At 51.5% G+C, this 19,804-nt stretch overlaps 8 protein-coding genes across 8 annotated transcripts; 5 read left to right on the top strand and 3 right to left on the bottom strand.

Annotated features, from left to right (window-relative positions):
• Nucleotides 1-2,418: 2,418 nt before the first annotated feature.
• On the top strand, nucleotides 2,419-4,637 carry ZEB1-3 (FAD-linked oxidoreductase ZEB1; the record flags this gene model as incomplete). Its single annotated transcript, XM_066152882.1, has 6 exons — nucleotides 2,419-2,515; nucleotides 2,603-2,830; nucleotides 2,888-2,981; nucleotides 3,029-3,515; nucleotides 3,572-3,671; nucleotides 3,724-4,637. 6 exons carry the CDS (start codon nucleotides 2,419-2,421, stop codon nucleotides 4,635-4,637), a joined length of 1,920 nt encoding a protein of 639 aa, XP_066007677.1.
• Nucleotides 4,638-5,830: 1,193 nt separating this feature from the next.
• Nucleotides 5,831-7,598, bottom strand: CGGC5_v013188 (Maltose permease MAL31; the record flags this gene model as incomplete). Its single annotated transcript, XM_032021560.1, has 2 exons — nucleotides 5,831-6,899; nucleotides 7,045-7,598. 2 exons carry the CDS (start codon nucleotides 7,596-7,598, stop codon nucleotides 5,831-5,833), a joined length of 1,623 nt encoding a protein of 540 aa, XP_031881339.1.
• A 760-nt stretch (nucleotides 7,599-8,358) lies between these two features.
• CGGC5_v013187 (putative sucrose utilization protein SUC1) lies at nucleotides 8,359-10,021 on the top strand (the record flags this gene model as incomplete). The annotated part of the gene is made up of 3 exons (XM_032021559.1): nucleotides 8,359-9,074; nucleotides 9,155-9,623; nucleotides 9,698-10,021. The coding sequence occupies 3 exons, from the start codon at nucleotides 8,359-8,361 to the stop codon at nucleotides 10,019-10,021; spliced, it is 1,509 nt and encodes a 502-aa protein (XP_031881467.1).
• Nucleotides 10,022-10,621: 600 nt separating this feature from the next.
• On the top strand, nucleotides 10,622-13,051 carry xylS (Alpha-xylosidase; the record flags this gene model as incomplete). The annotated part of the gene is made up of 1 exon (XM_032021558.1): nucleotides 10,622-13,051. One exon carries the CDS (start codon nucleotides 10,622-10,624, stop codon nucleotides 13,049-13,051), a length of 2,430 nt encoding a protein of 809 aa, XP_031881379.1.
• A 128-nt stretch (nucleotides 13,052-13,179) lies between these two features.
• On the bottom strand, nucleotides 13,180-14,454 carry CGGC5_v013185 (Sterol uptake control protein 2; the record flags this gene model as incomplete). The annotated part of the gene is made up of 3 exons (XM_032021557.1): nucleotides 13,180-13,775; nucleotides 13,835-14,306; nucleotides 14,362-14,454. 3 exons carry the CDS (start codon nucleotides 14,452-14,454, stop codon nucleotides 13,180-13,182), a joined length of 1,161 nt encoding a protein of 386 aa, XP_031881466.1.
• Nucleotides 14,455-14,934: 480 nt separating this feature from the next.
• CGGC5_v013184 (NADH dehydrogenase [ubiquinone] iron-sulfur protein 7) lies at nucleotides 14,935-15,739 on the top strand (the record flags this gene model as incomplete). The annotated part of the gene is made up of 3 exons (XM_066152881.1): nucleotides 14,935-14,952; nucleotides 15,201-15,226; nucleotides 15,289-15,739. The coding sequence occupies 3 exons, from the start codon at nucleotides 14,935-14,937 to the stop codon at nucleotides 15,737-15,739; spliced, it is 495 nt and encodes a 164-aa protein (XP_066007565.1).
• Nucleotides 15,740-16,114: 375 nt separating this feature from the next.
• CGGC5_v013183 (putative vacuolar amino acid transporter YPQ3) lies at nucleotides 16,115-17,237 on the top strand (the record flags this gene model as incomplete). The annotated part of the gene is made up of 5 exons (XM_032021555.1): nucleotides 16,115-16,222; nucleotides 16,281-16,380; nucleotides 16,439-16,904; nucleotides 16,952-17,001; nucleotides 17,059-17,237. 5 exons carry the CDS (start codon nucleotides 16,115-16,117, stop codon nucleotides 17,235-17,237), a joined length of 903 nt encoding a protein of 300 aa, XP_031881401.1.
• A 106-nt stretch (nucleotides 17,238-17,343) lies between these two features.
• CGGC5_v013182 (putative transcriptional regulatory protein) lies at nucleotides 17,344-19,555 on the bottom strand (the record flags this gene model as incomplete). Its single annotated transcript, XM_032021554.1, has 6 exons — nucleotides 17,344-17,605; nucleotides 17,656-18,443; nucleotides 18,510-18,517; nucleotides 18,575-19,287; nucleotides 19,350-19,456; nucleotides 19,514-19,555. The coding sequence occupies 6 exons, from the start codon at nucleotides 19,553-19,555 to the stop codon at nucleotides 17,344-17,346; spliced, it is 1,920 nt and encodes a 639-aa protein (XP_031881402.1).
• Between the last annotated feature and the right edge of the window lie 249 nt (nucleotides 19,556-19,804).

Raw genomic sequence — 19,804 nt, 5'->3', positions numbered from 1 at the left:
AAACTGATTCAGGGCCTCTCCGCCGCCACCAAGAGGGAACTTCTGCCTCCGGCCTCCCACAGAGGATCTGTCTAGAAGGACTAGGGCTCTGCATATCCGAGACTTGGCTTCAGGAGACGGAATTCCCAAAATTGTGAGTGGTCAGCCGCGGGATAGCGGCCGAGGAGTGCCAGGGGCTGGCCAGGGATGATGCGTTCTCGAACATGAAGGGCTCTCTTGATATCAAGTTCCTGCAGCTGTGTCCTGTCTCTTGACAAGGATCAATCGTGCGATTTCATATAATGCCAAACTCTATTTGGATGGAACCGGGAGAGGTTCATCAGCTCGTATTCCTCGGATTGACGCTATTCATCCCATAATTGTTCCTGTCAGTCCCTCTCGGCTTCCCAGGAAACATGGAGTCGAAATGGAACAAGCCGACGAGCGCACAGGCATAAAATTGAACATTTATTCATTATAGGACGATATCGTTCGGACGGTGCCAACGCGATAGAATCTTCACGTCTAGATGGATACTGTTGTCCTCATGCGGAGCTAGTCAACCCGTGGCGTAGCGTCGTTGCTGAAGAACCCCACGCTGTACGAAACAGGATTGAACCTCTGCATATGCGAACCCAAAAACTAGCGTAACGATGAATCTCTAGCATATTTCGTTGGCTACCTACCTGTTTGCTACGCCGCGAATACGACGCCGTTGTCGATTAGCTCAGTTCGCAGTGCAGCACAATTTCAGTAAGGCGTCACTGCACCCGGGAAATGGGGCCGGGATGTGAGATCAAAAAATGCGACTGAGGGCGGATGTTCTCTGCGTCGATACGACATTCTCCTCGTTTTTCAAGCCAACCGAGGCACTTTCTGTTGGTGAAGAGGGCAAGCCGGGGGGATTAGCGAGGTGGAAACTAACCCTGGCCAAGCCCGCAGACATGAATCGCACAAAGATGCTGACGACTCGGCTCACGACCTTTTGACTTAGCGGTATTGCTGATTTCCGCGTGTTACCTCTTCCCCCGACGTGGCGACAGGGTCCAAGGAAAGAGAGTTTGCTACGCCGCAGAGATGCAGTTGAAATTGCATGCAATCATGCAGCATAAAACGCCCCTTAGGTCGGCAAATATTTTCTTCGTCTCTTCTAGCCTGCAAACTAGTACATCGTGTCATCATGAGTGGTCAATCGGTGTGTGCTTGGGGTACCCAGATAGTCGTGGGATTGATCTTGATTCAGATGGAAGTTGTCAGCGCTCACATAATTAGATTTTTGGTTGCGGGACAGCTTCCTGGACGATAGCAGATCACAAAATAAACTCGTATGCTTCCCGCGGAGCTATCCACATCCCTTATTATGTGGATAAAGGCTGCGCAAATCCCTCACTCTCGCGCCCAGAATCCCATCTTTCCCTTAAGGGTCCCCTGATTTCTGCAGTGGAGATTGACTGACGCGGACAGCCGGAAGGGCAGCAGAGACGGGGGAGCGATGCGGAGATGCGGAGCCTGAAGGGGGACAAAGCGTGCAGAAGGTTCACCGGGGACCTTGCCCGAGATGAATGATCTCCCTCTCCCGACACTCTCTGCGCCACTCTTTCTTCAGGTCTGGACTGCATGTTCAACCTACAAGATTCGCAAAAGTCTGAAAGCGCTTCAGCCGCCGCAGAGATGTCAAATCCAGAGACGAACCTCGCGCCGGCCCGGCTGTGGCAGGTTTTGCCCACAGACTTCGCGCTTAGTTGCTAGTGGATGTGCGCTGCGTTCAACGGCTGCGGCAGAAGATCTAGAAGAAGACCTGCATCCATGGTCTTGGAGAACCAAACCCTGCGCCGTTTGTCAATGCCGATGTTGGCAATGTTGTGCCGCTGCAACCTCCTGGCGCGGGGTTTTTCGACTCGCCACTGATGTTGCTCTCCTAGCTGAGACTTGGCCACAGCCTGGCCCAAAGAGACAAGAATACTAGATCCAAGTAAGCTGACCCGGCCCCCGGTGCATTGCCTCCCGGGGGCGGGCCCGAGGCCTTTTCTCGTCCTAACGTCACCTTCTTCCACGTCCTCGCAATCTGGCTGATGTCGTGGCCGTCCCGCTATCGATTCCTGTTCCCCATCTCCGCATGCATTGTCCAGGATGTGAGTTAGCCGACAAGATGCCATTGACCAGTCGGCACCAGAATGATCTCTTTTTCTCTCATGTTATCAACCCAACGGCATTATGTGAGGTCCGATGAACTGATGCAACGCTCCCACGTGGATGTTATAAATCCAAGTGTGCAGCTCGCCATGTCTGCTCGCCTTTTTTTCTCCCGCACCGCCAGCCACAAACAGGCGATCACAATTGGAGGTTTTGTCTGACAGGCACGCTCACACCCACCTTGTCACGCCCTCTGTCCAATCTTTTTCAGCTCTCTGCAACCACCCATCGTTCTTGGCACGCACAATGTCTCGCCTCAGCCAGGTCCTCTTCCTGGCAGCCGCCGTGCCTCTAGCCAACTTGGCGGGCGCTCAGACGATCACTGTTGATGATGCCGTTCTCGGTATGTTGGTTTCGCCTCTGCAGTCTGCATGAACCCCTGAGGGACAGTGTAGTGTGGGTGACTGGCATCATGACTAACATCCCGCAGAGGCCAACGAATCGACCGTCGCCCCGGCTGCGGAAGCATTGACTGGCGATCTCTTGAAAGAGGAGACAGTACAGCTGACTGATGCCGTGCTGACCAACCTCACGGACCTCTCCCTATCTAATGTGTCTCTGTTTGACTTTGACACTACATCGACAGGCGAGAAGCGCTCTGGCTCGGCCCGCACCTTCAACAAGTGCAAGACATACCCTGGCGACCTTCTGTGGCCAAGTAAGCCTATCTGGAGTGTGTTCAACCTTCTCAGTGGATTTGCTGTGAGTGAGACAGTACCTATTGGTGCTTCTTGCTACGACGACTTTGGGAACTACGATGCTGCTCGCTGCGAGTACATCACCAACGAGTGGACGAACTCAACAATCCAGTAAGATGCTTACATCACCTATGTGAACTAGACTGATCATTCTATAGCACGGAGGACCCGACGTCGGTGATGAGTCCCTTGTACCAAGGTCTCACTTGTATGCCTTCCGGCGTGAACAACATCTCTGCTGGTACTTGCACCGTTGGTGGCTACCCTTCGTACGTCGTCAAGGCTACCAACGTGGCCCAAATCCAACTTGCCGTCAACTTCGCTCGCAACCTCAACCTCCGCTTGGTTGTCAAGAACACTGGCCACGACTTCAACGGTCGCTCTTCCGGGTCAGGTGCTCTGTCCGTCTGGACTCACTTCCTCAAGAGCATCAACTTCTACAACAACTACAAGACAGGATCCTACTCTGGCCCGGCCCTCAAGGTTGGCGCTGGTGTGCAAGGATTCGAGCTGTATGAGGCCGCGGAGAAATATGGCGTGACCGCAGTCGGCGGAGAAGGCATGACTGTTGGTTACGCCGGAGGCTACCTTGCCGGCGGTGGCCACTCGCCAATGTCACCCAAGTATGGCATCGCTGCTGACTCGGTAAGAATAACTTAACAATTCTGCATGCAACATAACATCTCTAATCATGTTTCTAGGTCCTGAGCATTGATGTAGTTACCCCTGATGGCCGGTTCGTGACCGCCAACGAGAACCAAAACACTGAGCTCTTCTGGGCCCTGCGTGGTGGTGGTGGCAGTGAGTCTATCTTATCACAAAACATTGAGACACCCTAGCTGATCATTTCCAGATACTTTCGGCGTTGTGACTTCATACGTTGTCAAGGCTTACCCCAAGCTCGACAACGTTGCCGTGATGACCTTCAGCTTCAGCACTGGCGCAAACATCACCAACGATGCCTTTTGGGCCGCTGTCAAGGCCTACTGGGAGGGCCTGCCTACCTGGAATGCTGCTGGCAACTATGAGTACTGGAACATCTTCCACACCGGACCGGAAACACTCACCTTCACCATGCTTCCCTGGTTCGCCCCCAACATGACTTTGCAGGAGCTCAAGGACCTCACTGCCCCTCTCTTTGCGAAGTGGGCCGCCCTCGGCGTCAATGTTTCCCCTGTATACTCCGAACACAAGAGTTTCCTGTCTGCCTGGAAGGCCGGTTTCCCCAAGGAGCTCGTTGGTGGCACGGCTGCTAAGACTGCTTGCCGTCTCTTCCCTACCGAGAACTTTGCCGATGCCACAAAGTTCAATGCCACTTTCGAAGCAATCAAGGGCTTGAGTGACAAGGGCGGCGAGATTATCGGCTTCGGAATCACCGGTGGCCCCGGTCCCTACCCCGATAACGCCGTCAACCCGGCGTGGCGTGGAGCCGCCATGTTCGCCATCTCAGTCATCGGATGGCCCGTTGGTTCTTCCATGGAAGTCGCTGCCGAGAGATCCAAGCTCCTGACGAACGAGTGGATGCAACCCTGGCGCGATGTCACGCCTGGAGGTGGCGGCTATGCCAGCGAAGGTGATGTCACTGAGCCTGACTTCAAGCAGTCTTTCTATGGAACGGAAAAGTACGCTCGTCTTCTTGCGTTCAAGCAGAAGATTGATCCCAGCGGAGTGTTCTATGCCAACTTAGGTGTTGGAAGTGATGATTGGTACGTCACACGCCAGCTTGATGGGCTGCCGACGCAGAATGGTCGCCTGTGCCGGGTATGAACGGTTCTCACATAGCGTTCATGTGTTATTAGACCAAGCTTCACTTATAGACATAATTCATCATCTCCATACTGTATTGAATATCAAAGACTCGAGCTAGTAGCTAAGTAGCTGGAAATGACTGTCTGTTTTCTTTGATCTGTTTGACGATTTGCAATTGGACACTCTTGAGACTCTTGCCTCGTCCCGGAAGTGCTCTCGGACGCTGCAAACAGAGTCCGGGGGTTACAGCCGGCCGCTGTCAACTAGATCTCGCTACGAACAACCGGCTGTCAGCGAATTCGATTCATAGGACTTGCTGAAATGACAAACAGTCGGAACTGCATTGCTTACCATCTAGCAGTCGTATGTCCATCCCAAGCAAGTGCCGTCGGTACAGGCAACACAGTCCTTCTTGCCGTTCACACATTCCTGACAATAGAAGCCGTCGCGGGTCTGGCGCATTTCTACAGCGTTGCCATTGGTGGCAGGAGCAGCGACAGCAAAAGCTGACACGAGGCCCAGAGTTGTAAGTAGAGAAACGAACTTCATGTTGTTGAGCAGTATGCAGGAAATGGCTTTGCGTTCAGATACAAATACAAATAAGAGAATGCGGGTTGAGATTGCAACATCTGCGCAACCTTCGATTCGTGGAGGCAGCCTCTGCATTTATACTCATTGTCTTGTAACTGGGTCACGACTACCTAGTGCTGCGAAGAGCCGTTGTGAACTTCGGGTGTTTCCAAGAACGATGTGCAATCACGTCCGGGTTGATGTTGTGCCGCGATCGGCAGTGAAGCAGCGACAACCCCTCACTTAATGTTGGCAATGTGGAAAATGGCCAGAGAACGCGCCGAGACTTACATCAGCTTTTGACACAATACGAGGTTGCGGAATTGAAATGCGAGAACATATCCAGTTTTCCCGTTACTTGCAGCAAAGAGCAGGACGTATTAACATCTAAGTGGTGGGATTATGGGCGGGTCAGGGCCCAATATGGCAAGTCGCGAAGATGGCAGCATTGGCGTCGCCTGTAGACATATCCGATGTGCAGTGCATATGGGTAAACGGAAATGTCTAGATGAAATTTGCGACGGAAAAGGATTGAATATTTATCGGTAAAGAGGCTTAATGTACCTCATTGTCACTTTCAATTGTGTCTACGTCATGGCATAACCAGCCAGGACTCAAATCAAATTGCCCATCACCGTCATTTATCGATGTTCAACCATATCCACAGTGGCGTCGCTCTTCTCCGAACTAACATTGGAGAAAACGTCCACCTTCGTAGATGAGAACTTGCGCGCGCTGACACCTTGCTCAAAGAGCATCTCCAGCTCTGCAGGGGAGCGTCCCATAGGTTCGGGGAGGTAGAAATAAGCCCAGACCAGTTCGCAGAAACAAATACCCGCCCAGATGAAGCCTCCTTTCCCGCGAAGATTCCAGGCGCTCGGATTGAGAATCGGAGGGTTAAGAAAGTTTGCGCCGATACTGACAAGGAGGTACGAGTTTCGCGCGAGAGCAACGGTCTTGATGCGGAGACGTGTCGAGGGGATTTCGGCCACCAGACAGTAGCATACCGGCCCAACAGTCATGTCGTACGTGATTACGAACAGCATCAGTAGAGCACCAGAAGCCCAACCCAAACCTGCCGTTGGGGCAGGAATGCCCATGCAGCCGACGGTAACGAGAATGGTAAATAGGATGCTGAGACCAACGACGTAGAGTGTGCGACGTCCGACGTGGGGCAGCATAAACCAAGAAAGAATGGTTCCGACGATAGCCATGGCGCTTACACCGAGTCCGAAGTTGAAGGAGTTGTCAGAGTCGAAACCGGCTTGTTGCAGAAAGTAAATGACGTTACTTCCAAACCAAACACCAGAGGCGACTTGGCCTATCCAGGTACCGCAAGCAATCATGGTGCGACGCCGATTGGTTCCTTTGAAGCAGTCGATGTACGATGTTCCTTCTTCATTTTGTCTTTCCATCTCGTTGGTGTGCGCGATCATGGCTATGTTGACGTCTAGTTGAGCATCAGAGACGGAAGAGTTGGCTAAGCGACGCAGTGCCTTCCGAGCCTCTGTCAGGCGACCTTTGCGAACAAGCCAAGTCGGACTCTCTGGAGCGAAGAGAACACCAACGATGATGGGAATGGGGAAGACCCATTGAATGGCATAAGGAATACGCCAAGCCCAGTCATCAGTTCGTGATAGTACACCTCGAAGGACTCCTGTGCTAATGAATTGCCCGATAACCCAACAGAGGTTGGTGTACGTGGTCATGCTAAAGTAGACAAATGATTAGCTGTATGATCTTATCTTGGGGCTATAAACAGAGGACAGGTAATTTAGAAATCAGATAGAAAATGGAAAAGGATGGGATTACGGACATCGGTCGTAGCGCCATTGGTGTTACATCTGCAGCGTACGTAGTGGTAAGAGTCTGAAATGCTCCCCAAGGCAAACCGCACAGCATTCCTCCAGCCAGCAGGAATCCGATATTCTGCGCAAAGAAGAAAAGAAAGATGAAAGCGATGTTGAGAATCAGAGCACCAAGAAACGTCTTCTTGTAACCAAACCGCTCCGCAAGAATACCGCCGAAGAAAAGGCCAATCATCTGGCCAACTTGAGTGCCGTTTTGCAAGCCTGACTGCCAAGTCGAAGTCAATTGGTAGTCGCCATTGGCCAATCGTTCGCCGAACCGCCTGTTAAATTGAGGGAGACCGTAAAAGTTGCCGATCAACGAAGTGTCGTATGCTTCCATAACAATGCAAAGTGAAAGAACCATCGAAAATCCCACCGCCTTCGGGTATGCCTTGAATGATTCGAAAACAGACATGTTCTTTTGATCTTCAGTGGCCGCTTGGGCGTCCTGAGAGACATAACCCATCTTGCTCAGGCAGTCTGAGTTCTGGTTCTCGAAGGCTTTTGCATCAGTAACTGCGTCTGCCGACTTGGAGTCGCCTTGGCTGGAATGGTTCATGGCGTTGGCTGTCGAAGGAAATCTGGAGAAACTGGGGAAGTCTGGGGAAATCTGGGTGAACCGTCTGAACGTTTCATTCCCGAACGCATGCTATATATATGTCAGGATAGAATTTGGGAATAGAATCTTCTTTGGAAGCACTTGTCAGTGACAACTGCCAAGATGCTGTTGGTGTCTTTGGTATTCCGTCCGTCTGGAAAAAATCAGGTGACTAACAACGCAAGCCACGGGCATACTAGCTTGCATGGCTCTAGCCTCCTGGTTCTATGTGGATATGCGGGCAGGTCTGGGGAATTTTAGGCGACAAATTCAAGCGAAAAGGTCGGAACTATGCCGTCGCATTATTTCTCGTTGAAACTCCCCATTGACTTCCAGTCTAACAGCTGGGCAGAATGTCAACAGCGTCTCGCCGGCCAGCAGATCAGCGCACGCACCCAGCTTCCCCACCTCCGCAGTTCGGTTGATTTATTCGGTTGAAATCCCCTTTGACATGCAACTGTCTTCAACTATCATGTATTCACTCTTGAATATCTCGTCGGAATATCTTCTATCCTGACAGGTGATCACCAGCAACCGAACCATGGAAAAGCGAAAGACACGCGTGAGCAACCCCTGCGACGGATGCTCTTTGCGGAGAGTACGATGCAATGGAGGGCCCCCATGCACCGAGTGCCGGAAGCGCTCCTTGGAATGCACGTTCCTTAGAGTTCCTCGCAAGAGAGGTCCGAAAGGACCTCGGATGAGTACTTCCAACAAAATAATGCAGTACCAGGAACAGATTCGGAATGATCAAGAATTTCAATCAAGCACCGAGAGCCCGAAAACCCCACAAACACCTTTGGAGTCGCCTCTTTCAACTGGCGAGTATTGGCAAGTTCGACAACGTCAAAGACAATTTTCGAGACCGCAGAGCAGTTCTTTGGATAGCCCACAACTATCTCCTCTGGGGACTCAAGGTCACGGCAATGCCAAGTTGCCACTTCGGCTTTACATCAAATACTTGACCAAATTCAAGGACTGTCTCATCTGGGTCTGGCCGATTGTGGATATCGACTCTTTGGTATCCCGACTCGTCAGCAACTCCCCCGATGACTACGAAGCCTACGCACTGGCTGGAGCGGTCTGCGCCACCGTCATCGCGCAACTTCGGCTTTCTCAACTGCGATTTTCGAAGCAAAATGGGTCCATGTCTGACCTAAACGACATTGCTGAAAGCTTTGCCCGTCACGCGCAACATTTGCGCGACCAACACAGTTACCGTGAGAGCGAGTCGATCGACTCCCTGCTGACCGCATTCTTCTTGCACATCTACTTTGCCAACACGGAAAGAATCCGAGCTGGGGCAATGTACTTGCATGAAGCCATTGCCCAACTTTCTCTGCAGAACCTACATCGTCCCGAAACATTCAATCAGCTCCCAAATGAGCAGAGGGAGCTCATGTTGCGGATCTTTTGGCTGGTGTTTGTCACTGAGCGGTATGAATGCCCCCTAAATCCAGCAACAACCCCCCTGAAAGCGAGTTAGGCGAAGCCAACATAGCTGACTCCTCTTCCAGAACTTTCTGTGTCCAAAATGGGTTTCCGACCTGCCTCTCACCTATTCAAGATTGGCCGTCTTTGGACTGCCTCATACCAGGAATAGGCGGGCTAGACCCATCATTTCAGATGCTTGCTCAGCTCTTCACGTTGCTCGATGACACCCTCCTGATGACAAGAGAAAGGCTAACACCAAAATCGGACCCACGCACCGAAGACAACCTCTACCGTGGGGTGTCAGCCATGGCTGAATACAGTGTTTCAGCGATTGGACCGACACTCCCTGAAATTCAGCGAGTCAACGTCATGGTCACTTGGAACTGGATTCACATACTCTGGTGGCAATACGCTCTTCGACACTATCAGATGTCAAGTAACATGGATGACGCCATGCTGAGCATGCTTAGACCCGCCTCAGTTGCTCACGAGACCGTAAAGCTTTTCTCGACTGTCTCCAAACAGGCGATCCAGACCCATGGATACGGAATGGTTGGTGTTACCCCGGCATTTGCGTTCACATGTACACGTATGCATCGGCTAATCGTCCTCTTCCGGCGACACAGGAGCTGAAGATCTTCCGTATCGCCGACTCCTTAGTGGACTTGCTGGCTTGCAACAGGAGACTCCCGGGTGGTCCCAGGCCCACTGGCTCCGGCATGCTTCTTGGGGCGAGAGACACCCTACACGCCCTTCAGAGCGCCTTGATTCTTATAGGAGGCGAAGAATCTTTGTTCCATAAGAAGCTCCAACTTTTCATGGCCGAGGTACAGCTTCCAGTGCCTAGTGTTCGGCTCATAGGGCTTGCAGAGCCAGAAGCCCCTACAGACGATGGCGAGAATGAAAGAACTGTTGGGGAAAATCAAATATTCCCACAGTATTATGTTTAGCGATTCACCAGCAGGAAAGGGCTGAGCCTAACAATGCGGGCCACCATGGAGAAACAATCATATTAGCGATCATGCATACGGCGAAGCATCGGGAGCTCTTCGATCATAGTACAAAATGTACAGGACCAGAGGTCGTGCTTTTGATTCCCAACCTCAATGCATCCTTCTTTGCGTCTGTGATGTACCCTGTCAAATCCCATCTCGCTCCCACTACCCTCCTTATATTTATCGTTAATTCTTCGTCACTACTAGGTTGCTCCTACAGGCCGTGTCTGCCGTCGATAATATCATGACTACCTACCCCTGAAATCATTGTGGAGAAGGTCTCAGCGAGCATCACAAAGGTGATGAAAGCGAAAAGTTCTGGCGAAAAATTCAAGCGAAATCCCGGCGAACATTTCCAGATCGTTGCGGATAAGGGCGGGGTGCTGAAATGGCACCCACGGCATTAGAGGATGGCACAGAGCAATGACCAAAACTAGTCGCTCTCAAATTTTAACGAGGTCTTTTTATGTCACCGCCATCATGACCTCCTCGCATTCTTCTGTGGACACTCTTCTGATCGTGAGGTGCGCGACTACGACTTGAACACCCATAGAAATGGCACAGTTCAAGTTCGAGACGGACCCTGCCGCGGACAGCGACGCGATCATAATCGGGCCAAATTACCGCTTCACAGTAATCAACGACTTCGTTCTTCGATACGAATGGGCCGAAGACAACGTCTTCGAAGATAGAGCCTCCACGTTTGCCATCAACCGACGCTTCTTCCGAAAGCACAAACCTCTCATCAAAGAAACAGAGCACCGACTCGAGATCGTCACGCCGACTATCCACGTCTCGTACGACAAGAAACGCTTCAGCCCCAATGGCCTCACCATTGAAGTTACACATCAGACAACCATGTGGGAGACTACATGGCGATTTGGAACAGAGCCAGGTTTCAACCTTGGAGGGACGGCACGCACTCTCGATGGTGTTGACGGCCGATGCGATATGGGCTCTGGAGTCCTCTCTCGGGCGGGCTTCTCAGTCATTGACGATAGCAACAGCATGCTGTTCGACGGAGAAGGGTTTGTCGCCCCGAGGAGACCGGGCGATCGCGTGGACGGATATCTATTCTCATTTGGAAGCGATTTCAAGGGCGCCATGAAGGCCTTCTTCGACATCTCCGGACGCACTCCACGACTTCCTCGATGGTCACTCGGGAACTGGTGGAGTAGATTCCACAAGTACACGGCTGATTCATATATCGAACTGATGGAAAAGTTCCGCGACAAGGGCATTCCGCTATCCGTTGCCGTCATGGATATGGACTGGCATTTGGTTGATGGGAATGAGGTGCCTCATTCGGGCTGGACTGGCTACACCTGGAACAAGGAGCTTTTCCCTGACCCGAAGGCATTCGCCGATGCACTGCATCAACGAAACCTCAAAATGACGCTGAACGACCATCCGCATGTCGGTATCGCACATCACGAGGAGCAGTATGAAGAGATGGCCGCCTTCCTCGGGCATGATACATCTGAGAAGACACCAATTCTCTTCGACCCAACAGACCCCAAATTCATGGAAGCCTTCTTCAAAATTCTTCACCGCAACTTGGAGAAAAAGGGTTGCGATTTCTGGTGGATTGACTGGCAGCAAGGCCCCTACTCCAGTGTCCCTGGTCTAGACCCTCTCTGGCTCCTCAACCACTTCCAGTTCCTCGACCAGAAGCAAAATGATGGAGAGAACCGAGCTCTTATTTTCTCCCGCTACGCTGGCCCCGGTAGCCAGAGGTACCCCATCGGCTTTTCTGGAGATTCCATTGTCACTTGGGAGTCATTGCGCTTCCAGCCTGAGTTCACGGCGACCGCTTCGAACGTCGGCTACGGTTGGTGGTCGCACGATATTGGTGGCCACATGCATGGTTGTCGAGACGATGAGCTGGTTGCCAGATGGGTACAGCTAGGTGTCTTTTCACCCATCATGCGCCTGCACTCTTGCGATACTCCGTGGGGATCCAAGGAGCCCTGGAACTATAGGCCAGCCGCGGAGCGCGTGATCACTTGCTTCATGCAGCTCCGTCACAGGCTGATCCCCTACCTCCACACTCTGAACACCAAGTTCGCTGAAGATGACGAGCCACTCGTTCAGCCTCTCTACTGGAAGTTTCCGTCGAGGAAGGAGGCCTTTATATACCCCAATCAATACTTCTTTGGTCCATCCCTCGTTGCGGCCCCTATCGTCGACCCAGCCAACTTAAAGACGCTTCACGCGCCTGTCAAAGTCTGGCTCCCACCAACAGCAGCTCGCTACATCGACATTTTCACTGGAACCGTCTATGATAGCAACAGGGAGATCCAACTATGGCGCACTCTGACGAACATGCCAGTGCTTGCACCTGAGGGCTCCATCATCCCCCTGGACGCTGCGCAGATCCCGATGAATGGCGGAAAAAACCCCACCTCATTCGAAATTCTGGTGGCTGTCGGCCAAAATGGCATGTTCACGATTATTGAGGATCCTAGGGATGACTGCTCTGAAGACAGCGGCACGGGCTTGGAGCGGTCTATTAACATTCAATGGAGTCAAGAGTCAGGTCAACTGACCATCGACAAGCCAGGCGGTCGGGACTGGAAAGTCAGATTCATGGGTGTTCTTGACAGCGAAAGTGTGTCTGGAGTCAAGGTGTTGATCGGGGACTCCGAGACGGACCAGGCAAGCGTCAGCCTATCAACTCGAGATCAGCTGTCTGCTGGTCTTCTGGTGCAAGTTCCTGTCGCTGCACTTTCTGCTGGAGATACTAGATTGACGGTTCAGTTTGCCAAACACCCTCGGCTAAGTCGTGTTGACTTTATGGAGCGATTCCGAGATCTAGTGTTGGACTTCCAGATCGATTTTGCTCTGAAAGACCCGGTATTTGCTATCCTAACGTCAGACAAACCGTCCGCGGTCAAGGTCGGTGAGCTACTCAACTTTCCCTGCGAGGAAGCTGTGAGAGGGCCCCTGTTGGAGCTTTTGGTGGCTGACAGTCGAACAAATTGAGTGCGCTTGAGGTCAGTAGACGTAGACATAGACATGGACTGGATTCACAGAGTTCCAATGAATCGATTTCACTTGGTTCGCATGGCCTTCTTCAATCATTTGTATTCTGCCTTTCAGTATGCGCATATTCAGCTGTCCCATGGCGGTGGCTCAACGATCCAAGCCTTATGCTCATCGTCAAGCAAACTGAAAGCACCGTCTCCAAGCCCCTTGACCCACTTCTCTGACCACCAGCGCGATGGAAGCCGTCGTGGGATCATGCAAAAGTACGTGAAGATCACCAGGGCTTCTTGGGATGGTTCGGGCTGTTGGAGCAAGGCAATGAAGTCTCCCCTGTGGTCTGACACATTGCTTATCAAGAGAAAGACATGGATTATTTCTCGAGTCTCAGGATACTCGCGCAACACCCCGAAAGTAGCTTCTATTTCTTGAGCTGCATGCAAGTAAGTGGAAATTTCCGACTTGAAACAGCCATCTTTGACAGTATTCATGTGCTGAAGAAGCGAGTTGAGGTAAGGGCCGTGAGCAACGAGATCCCGGTAGGAGTACATTTGCACCATATGCTCAATGAGAGGATGGGTGAGGCTGCAGCTGACGAGTAACGACGAGACCAGCGAGAGATTCCTAGAGCCTTTGAAGAACGCCATCCAGTCAGGAGTATCGTTTTCTGTCTTTCCGGTGCGACCGAAGAAGGAGGCGTGGGGGTCATCGGTCTGAGAGATGACTACAAGAATGTTAGAGATGGCTGCAATGTCCTCAAGGCCAGCCATGACCGCAGCTTACCATAGAAGTTGATGAGAACGGAATACAGGAATAGGTTCTCCGCCGTTACCGTACTTTTTGAATCATCATTGTGGTGTATCAACCCCCTAACAGTTGCGGCAGCCAGGTTGTGCTGAGTAAGGGCATACCGAACGAGCGCCTCGCTTCTGACGGGGTTGACATGACCTAGGTGAACAGCCGAGAGAGCAAGAATGCTACGCATGACATAATCGCAGCGGAAGCCTGCCTTGGTGGTATTCCTGAGCCAGAAAGTCCGAAGTAGGGGGCTGAGTGTGAGTGAGTCGTGGGTCCAGAGTGTCCAGTGATAGATCAGCTCTAGGTCCAGCATGTTGAGGTCTGGTACTTGACTGGGGGCGAGGGTGGGCCCGTCCAGAAGCTCATGTTGGCGAAAGTTGCTGGTTGATTTGGAGTTAATGTCGCAGTCTGCTTTTTGCTTGACACAGTGATTGCATATCGGTTGCTCTTCATCGCACTGTCGGATTCACTCTTAGATACTCAGTTACGAGTAGAAAGACACCGCTACTTACCTTGACCTTCCTCCTTTTGCATGTTGTACATCCTGTGTGGACCTTCCGGTGACTCTTTTTGGGCCCGCGACGCAGTGTAGGTAGGTCTTTCATGTTCGGGAGTTGACTTGAAGGCATGTGGTCATGGCCGAGGCAACGGCGCTGCAAATGAAGTGATTGTTCAACTTGTTTCAACCCCAGGCTGGTACCAAGAGCCGACCAATAACCAGGTAGATGATACTGACCGATTGCAATGTGCTCAATTCGATCAGTCGAAATCTGCGGCGCTGATGTGGATGAATGAGTCCGCCGAGACTTCGGGTCTGGGTGCATCAGTCGCCCAGCAGCCCAAGCTCTGCCATCCAACCTCGGAAAGCCCCACTTCGTTCTCGCGACGAGTCCGAAGTGGACCCCGCGGGGTCTTACGGCCATCCTCGGATGACATCTCAGAGGGACGGGAGATTGACGGAGACCGGCATGCCAATCAGGTTTTCGATGATTCTGGCAAGATATGCTTGATCAATATCATAAAGAGTTTGGGGCCGTCAGGGATTCTTGTGCACCGCTGTGTTGCCGGCCCAGGCCCTTCTAGAGATGGGCAACCTCTTTAATGTAAGCGAGCGCCCGTGTGAGCTCTTCCGTCCATGTTGAATTCTCTGTTCACTTGTTTTCGCTCTTTCCAACAAGAGCCGTGAAACATGTCCAAATTTCTTTCTTTGCGTCGTATGCGTCCATTGGGATTGATAAAAACCGGCGATTTCCCATTAGTCTTGGGCCGACATGTCACCAATTCTTCCGCTCCGCCAAGCGTCTCGACGCGAGCAGGCCGGCGAGAAGTCGCGCTCCCTTCACAAGCGAAGCCCAAATCGCTTGTCGAATATCTAGTGTCAGTCCCTGCGCTTTCCTTCTTTTACCGATACTACAAGCTGACCAAGGTCTTCGCTTCAGCACTTCGCTCGACATCATCGCCGACTGGGGCCGCCAGGGCTCAATGTGGCCTATGACGTTTGGCCTTGCCTGCTGCGCCGTTGAAATGATGCATATTGCAGGCCCGCGATACGATCAAGATCGATTCGGATACATGTTTCGAGCTTCACCCCGGCAGGCGGATGTCCTCATTGTGGCCGGCACGTTGACCAACAAGATGGCGCCGGCATTTCGCCAGGTCTACGATCAAATGCCCGAGCCTAGATGGGTCATCAGTATGGGGAGCTGCGCCAACGGAGGAGGATACTACCATTACAGTTACTCTGTTGTGCGAGGAGCTGACCGTATTGTTCCTGTTGATATTTATGTGCCTGGGTGCCCTCCCACGGCAGAGGCACTACTGTACGGAATGATGCAGTTGCAAAGGAAGATGCGACACGGGAGAAAGGCCCGCATATGGTACCGCAAATAGGAAAAAGCATGGTCACATGTCCTTTCGTACGGCACTAGGCTGCCTTGTTTCGCGACCAACTCTAGTCGCGTTGGACTCGTTGCAAGTGGCTTGGATATAAAGGCGTTTGCAACGGGCGGTTGAGAGAGCTAGCTTTGTTTCGCTCACCTGAGGCGCTGGCGTAGCCTAAAATAGTTACAGAGATGTGCTGGGATTTTCTTAGTTGGCGAGCCAGTAGATACATCTTTTGATGAGTCAGCCAGCTCACCGTTGAGCGTCATCGATAAGTCAACCCAATTGGTCCCCTCTTGATCGGATGATTGTCTCTCTTATCTCGGAGTCATGCAGCCACCCTACCGAAACTTGAACTTTTCATCTACATGTCCATCTCCAACCATGGACTCCTCCGCGCCACTTTGGGGCCTCTCGCCAGGTCAGATAACCGGCAAAGATGCGTCCGAGATACTGGGAAGTATTAGCATGGCTGCATTTCTATGTCTCTTGGTAAATGACTAACAGATTCCTTCCCACCATCATCGATCCGCGTGCTGAGCTCCACCAGTTTCCCCAACTCATCACCAACTACCAGCGACAGAGTGCAGACAGCTTATCCATGGCGTTTCTCTTTGTGTGGTTACTAGGAGACGTGTCGAATCTTCTCGGTAGGCAAGCCTTCCGACATCTCCCGAGCAAGATCTGACATACTTGGGTAACATGCAGGTGGTATCGTCAACCATATCGCACCTGCAAGTCTGGCCGTATCCGCCTATCTTTGCGTTTCTGATTCGACACTCATCTGCCAATGCTTGTATTATAACCATTTGAGTCGAAAACGCGTTCAAGAGACTGCGACGATGAGTCAAGAAAGACAGCCACTTATTTCAACCGACATTGACGACAGAGGGGAGGTGGCGCCCCACCACGCTTCGGCATCAGGCATTGAGGCATTCCCCGCAAGTCACGACGGCGAAAGAGACGTGAACGCGAGCATTTTCCATTGGCGTTACAGCGTTGTATGCATTGTTTTGGTGCAGTTGGCCGGAGTAGCAGGCTGGGCTTTGCTGTACAAAGCTGGCATTCTGACGAACAGTCTGTACGCTTTCATCGCAAAGGCAGATGACTCAAAGACGGCGATTGAAGTGTTTGGTTCGGTGCTGGGGTATTTCGGGGCCCTCTGCTATTTGTGGTATGTTGAACAAGGCCTATGCCTGAAGACATCGCTAATTGATGAAGTGCTCGGGTGCCTCAGATCATCAAAAACTACAGGGGCAGGTCCTGTGCAGGTAAACCTCCCGAAGCTATGGGCTACTGACACCACACATGTGCTCACGTATTCCCAGGCCTGGCACCTCTTTTCCTCTTTCTGTCCATTCTGGGCAATTTGATGTATGGTCTCAGTGTGATCGCATACAATCAAGAGAGGGAATACCTCCTGACGAGTTTGCCGTGGCTTTTTGGGTCACTTGGAACCATTTTGGAGGACTGTGTGATTTTACTTCAAGTTTGGATGTATCGGTAAACCTACAATAGACATTGACCAGACAGCTTAGATTCCAGGGCGTAGACTTTATCGTGTTCAGTCAAGTTGCGATACAAGCGCGGCTTGGTGTTTTCATAAATCATAGCTACGATGCTAGATCAAAAGGTGCTTCCTTTGCTTTTGCTATTGCGCAAGATCCCAGCCACATTAGCCACATGAAGAAGTCGCCCGTTTCTTGAACTCGGTCAGCTTCGACTGGAGTCCGAACCCTGTTTGCGAGGGATTTGATGGTATTAGCGGCAGATATGAGGAGCTCCAGATCAAGAGATCCATTTGAGCTGCACGGATGTATGATCATATCCAAGAAGAGTGATATGGCAGCGTTCGTGGCGTGATGTATACACGACCTGGATTTCTTGTCAGCAAGGCCATGAATCAAACGAGTAGGTTTACGAACCAAAGACTCCACAATGGCATGTTCGAGAGAAATAGACTCAGGCATCGAAGGATAGACCGGCCAGCCTCAAGAGACAGATCGTAGCTCGAGTGAATCACGCTATGTAGGTCAAGTGGACCATCACTCTGGCTATCGTCGGCGTCGTACTTCCTTACAGTGGTATGTACAAATGTCATCAGATGGAGATACTCTAGCTGCAAGGCGAAACACCTGACGTATTGCCGAGGGTTTGTTTGGGATGCTGCGAGAAGTGTTTGCGGAGAGGCTGATAATGCCGGTCGAAAGTTTAGCGGTATCGACAGTCTCCAGCGTTCAATCTCTTCATCCAACTCCCGGATGTGCAAAAGTAGAGTCGTGTCCTTAGCTTCGCTGACAGCCGGGGAGTACAGAAGCCTGTAAACCTTCTCTTTAGTTTGAGTAAGGACGAGATCGCCAGAGAAATGCGGAACTGGCCCATCGCCAACCACACTAAGGCGGTCTACTGGTTCATCGAATGATCGAAGGTAGGCGTAGTGTTGGTCATAATCTTTTGGGATGGACACATCATAGAAGACAGCTGACAAGAGAGGTGGTCTTCCGGTGCGCAGCGCCATGTCCTTGTCTGCGACATAGCATATCCAGAAGAGATTCCGAAGGTGCAGTCTCTTTTTCGCAGATAGAGTGGTCCCATCGTCTGGTGTATTGTGCGAAGTAGAGGTATGTCCCCCTAAGGCAGACACCATGCTACAGGCGAGAGGAAGATAAAAGCCAGCTTCTTGCCAGTGGCCAGCTAGCGTTGAATGGGTGTACTACATTGGTCTTAAGTAAGCTTTGCCATTGATTAAAGAACTAAAGGCGCAACAAGGAAGGCTTACTAGAGCTACTAAACATTCAAGTATTGCTACGCTGTAATGCCCGGTAAGACTCATCAACAACTGACGAGCTTTGTTGGTACAATCATTCGCATCAATACCAGAGTAGCCATTGCCCAAATCTTTGCAGTGGCTCATCAGACTCAAGATGCCCCAAACGGACGCCAGAGCTGCGAGCTGGGTAGGTGAATTAGGCCTATCGTCCGACGTGCCGTATGCGATGTCGAGTGTCTCGTCGAAAGAGAAACGATCAATTACTGGGAATGAGAGCCACAAAGGGGACATTAAGAATGATGACGCAAGCTCACGCAGAACTTGTTTGTCAGGCAAGCTTGATACTCCAGGAAACGCGGAAGAGAAATTCGTTGATGGCGCATAGTTGGATGTGAACAGTCGCAGCTTCCTCAAGTCGACGGTCTGGCCCGTTCTGGAAGAAATCCATTGGCGACCCTCTTCAGAGAAAGCATGTATGCCTCTGAAGAACCAGTTCGGCCCGATATGAGAGGCAAAGCAGGGAAAATCGGAAGCTGGGATAGAGGTCACAGAACTTGGAGATTGTCGCAAGCCTGGAAATTCTGTTTCTCGGACTGAATGAGACGCGGGCGTGAGTTCAGTCGCTGCTGGGGTCGCTGAAGAAGCCGGCGTTTCTACGGAGCAGCTTGTGGGGGTGACGAAGTTCAGCGCATCATCACGCCCCAGCGGCTGCGCAGTTGCCTGTGCCAGTGCCGACTCCAGGTGTTGAATGCGCTGATACAAATCATGGACGTCGGTCAATTTAAGCCTGTTTGAAGAATCAGTGCTATGAAAACAGGCGAATTTCCTCAGTAAACCGGTTTATTTTACCTGTTCTGTTTGGATTTACGCGGAGCTTCTCTGTTGAAAGTACATTGAGAGTCGTGGTGTCGGCACCAATCGCAAGGAACCCCTGCTTCAGGTATCAAGCACTGAATCTGCAATCCAACTTCCAGTCAGCACTGTTTGAAAATACGACAAGTTGGATATCTTACCTTTCGTCGATAACAGATGTCGCAGGCTCGTTTCGGCGACATGCTGAGTCCTAGCAGAATGATAGAGAGAAAGTTAGCTCATCGGAGGGCACGGAGGCCGCTTGTTGATGGCAGGTTATGGACCAAGTCAAACTGACGCTGCTAAAGCTTCATCAGTGAAAAATGCATAATGACTAAGCGGAGGTGGTGCCTCCGCGACTTCCGATTACGTGAGCTTAAGCTAGGTTTCAGTAGAGGCATATGTTGTGAGAGCCTAAGATTATCGAACATGATTCATCCCTGAACAACCAA

Source organism: Colletotrichum fructicola (genome assembly GCF_000319635.2).
Source record: "Colletotrichum fructicola Nara gc5 chromosome Unknown KSG_Nara_v1_contig08, whole genome shotgun sequence".
NCBI classification, from domain to species: Eukaryota; Fungi; Ascomycota; class Sordariomycetes; order Glomerellales; family Glomerellaceae; genus Colletotrichum; species Colletotrichum fructicola.
The sequence above is the reverse complement of the archived record's forward strand: the minus strand, read 5'-3'. Positions and strand labels throughout refer to the sequence as shown.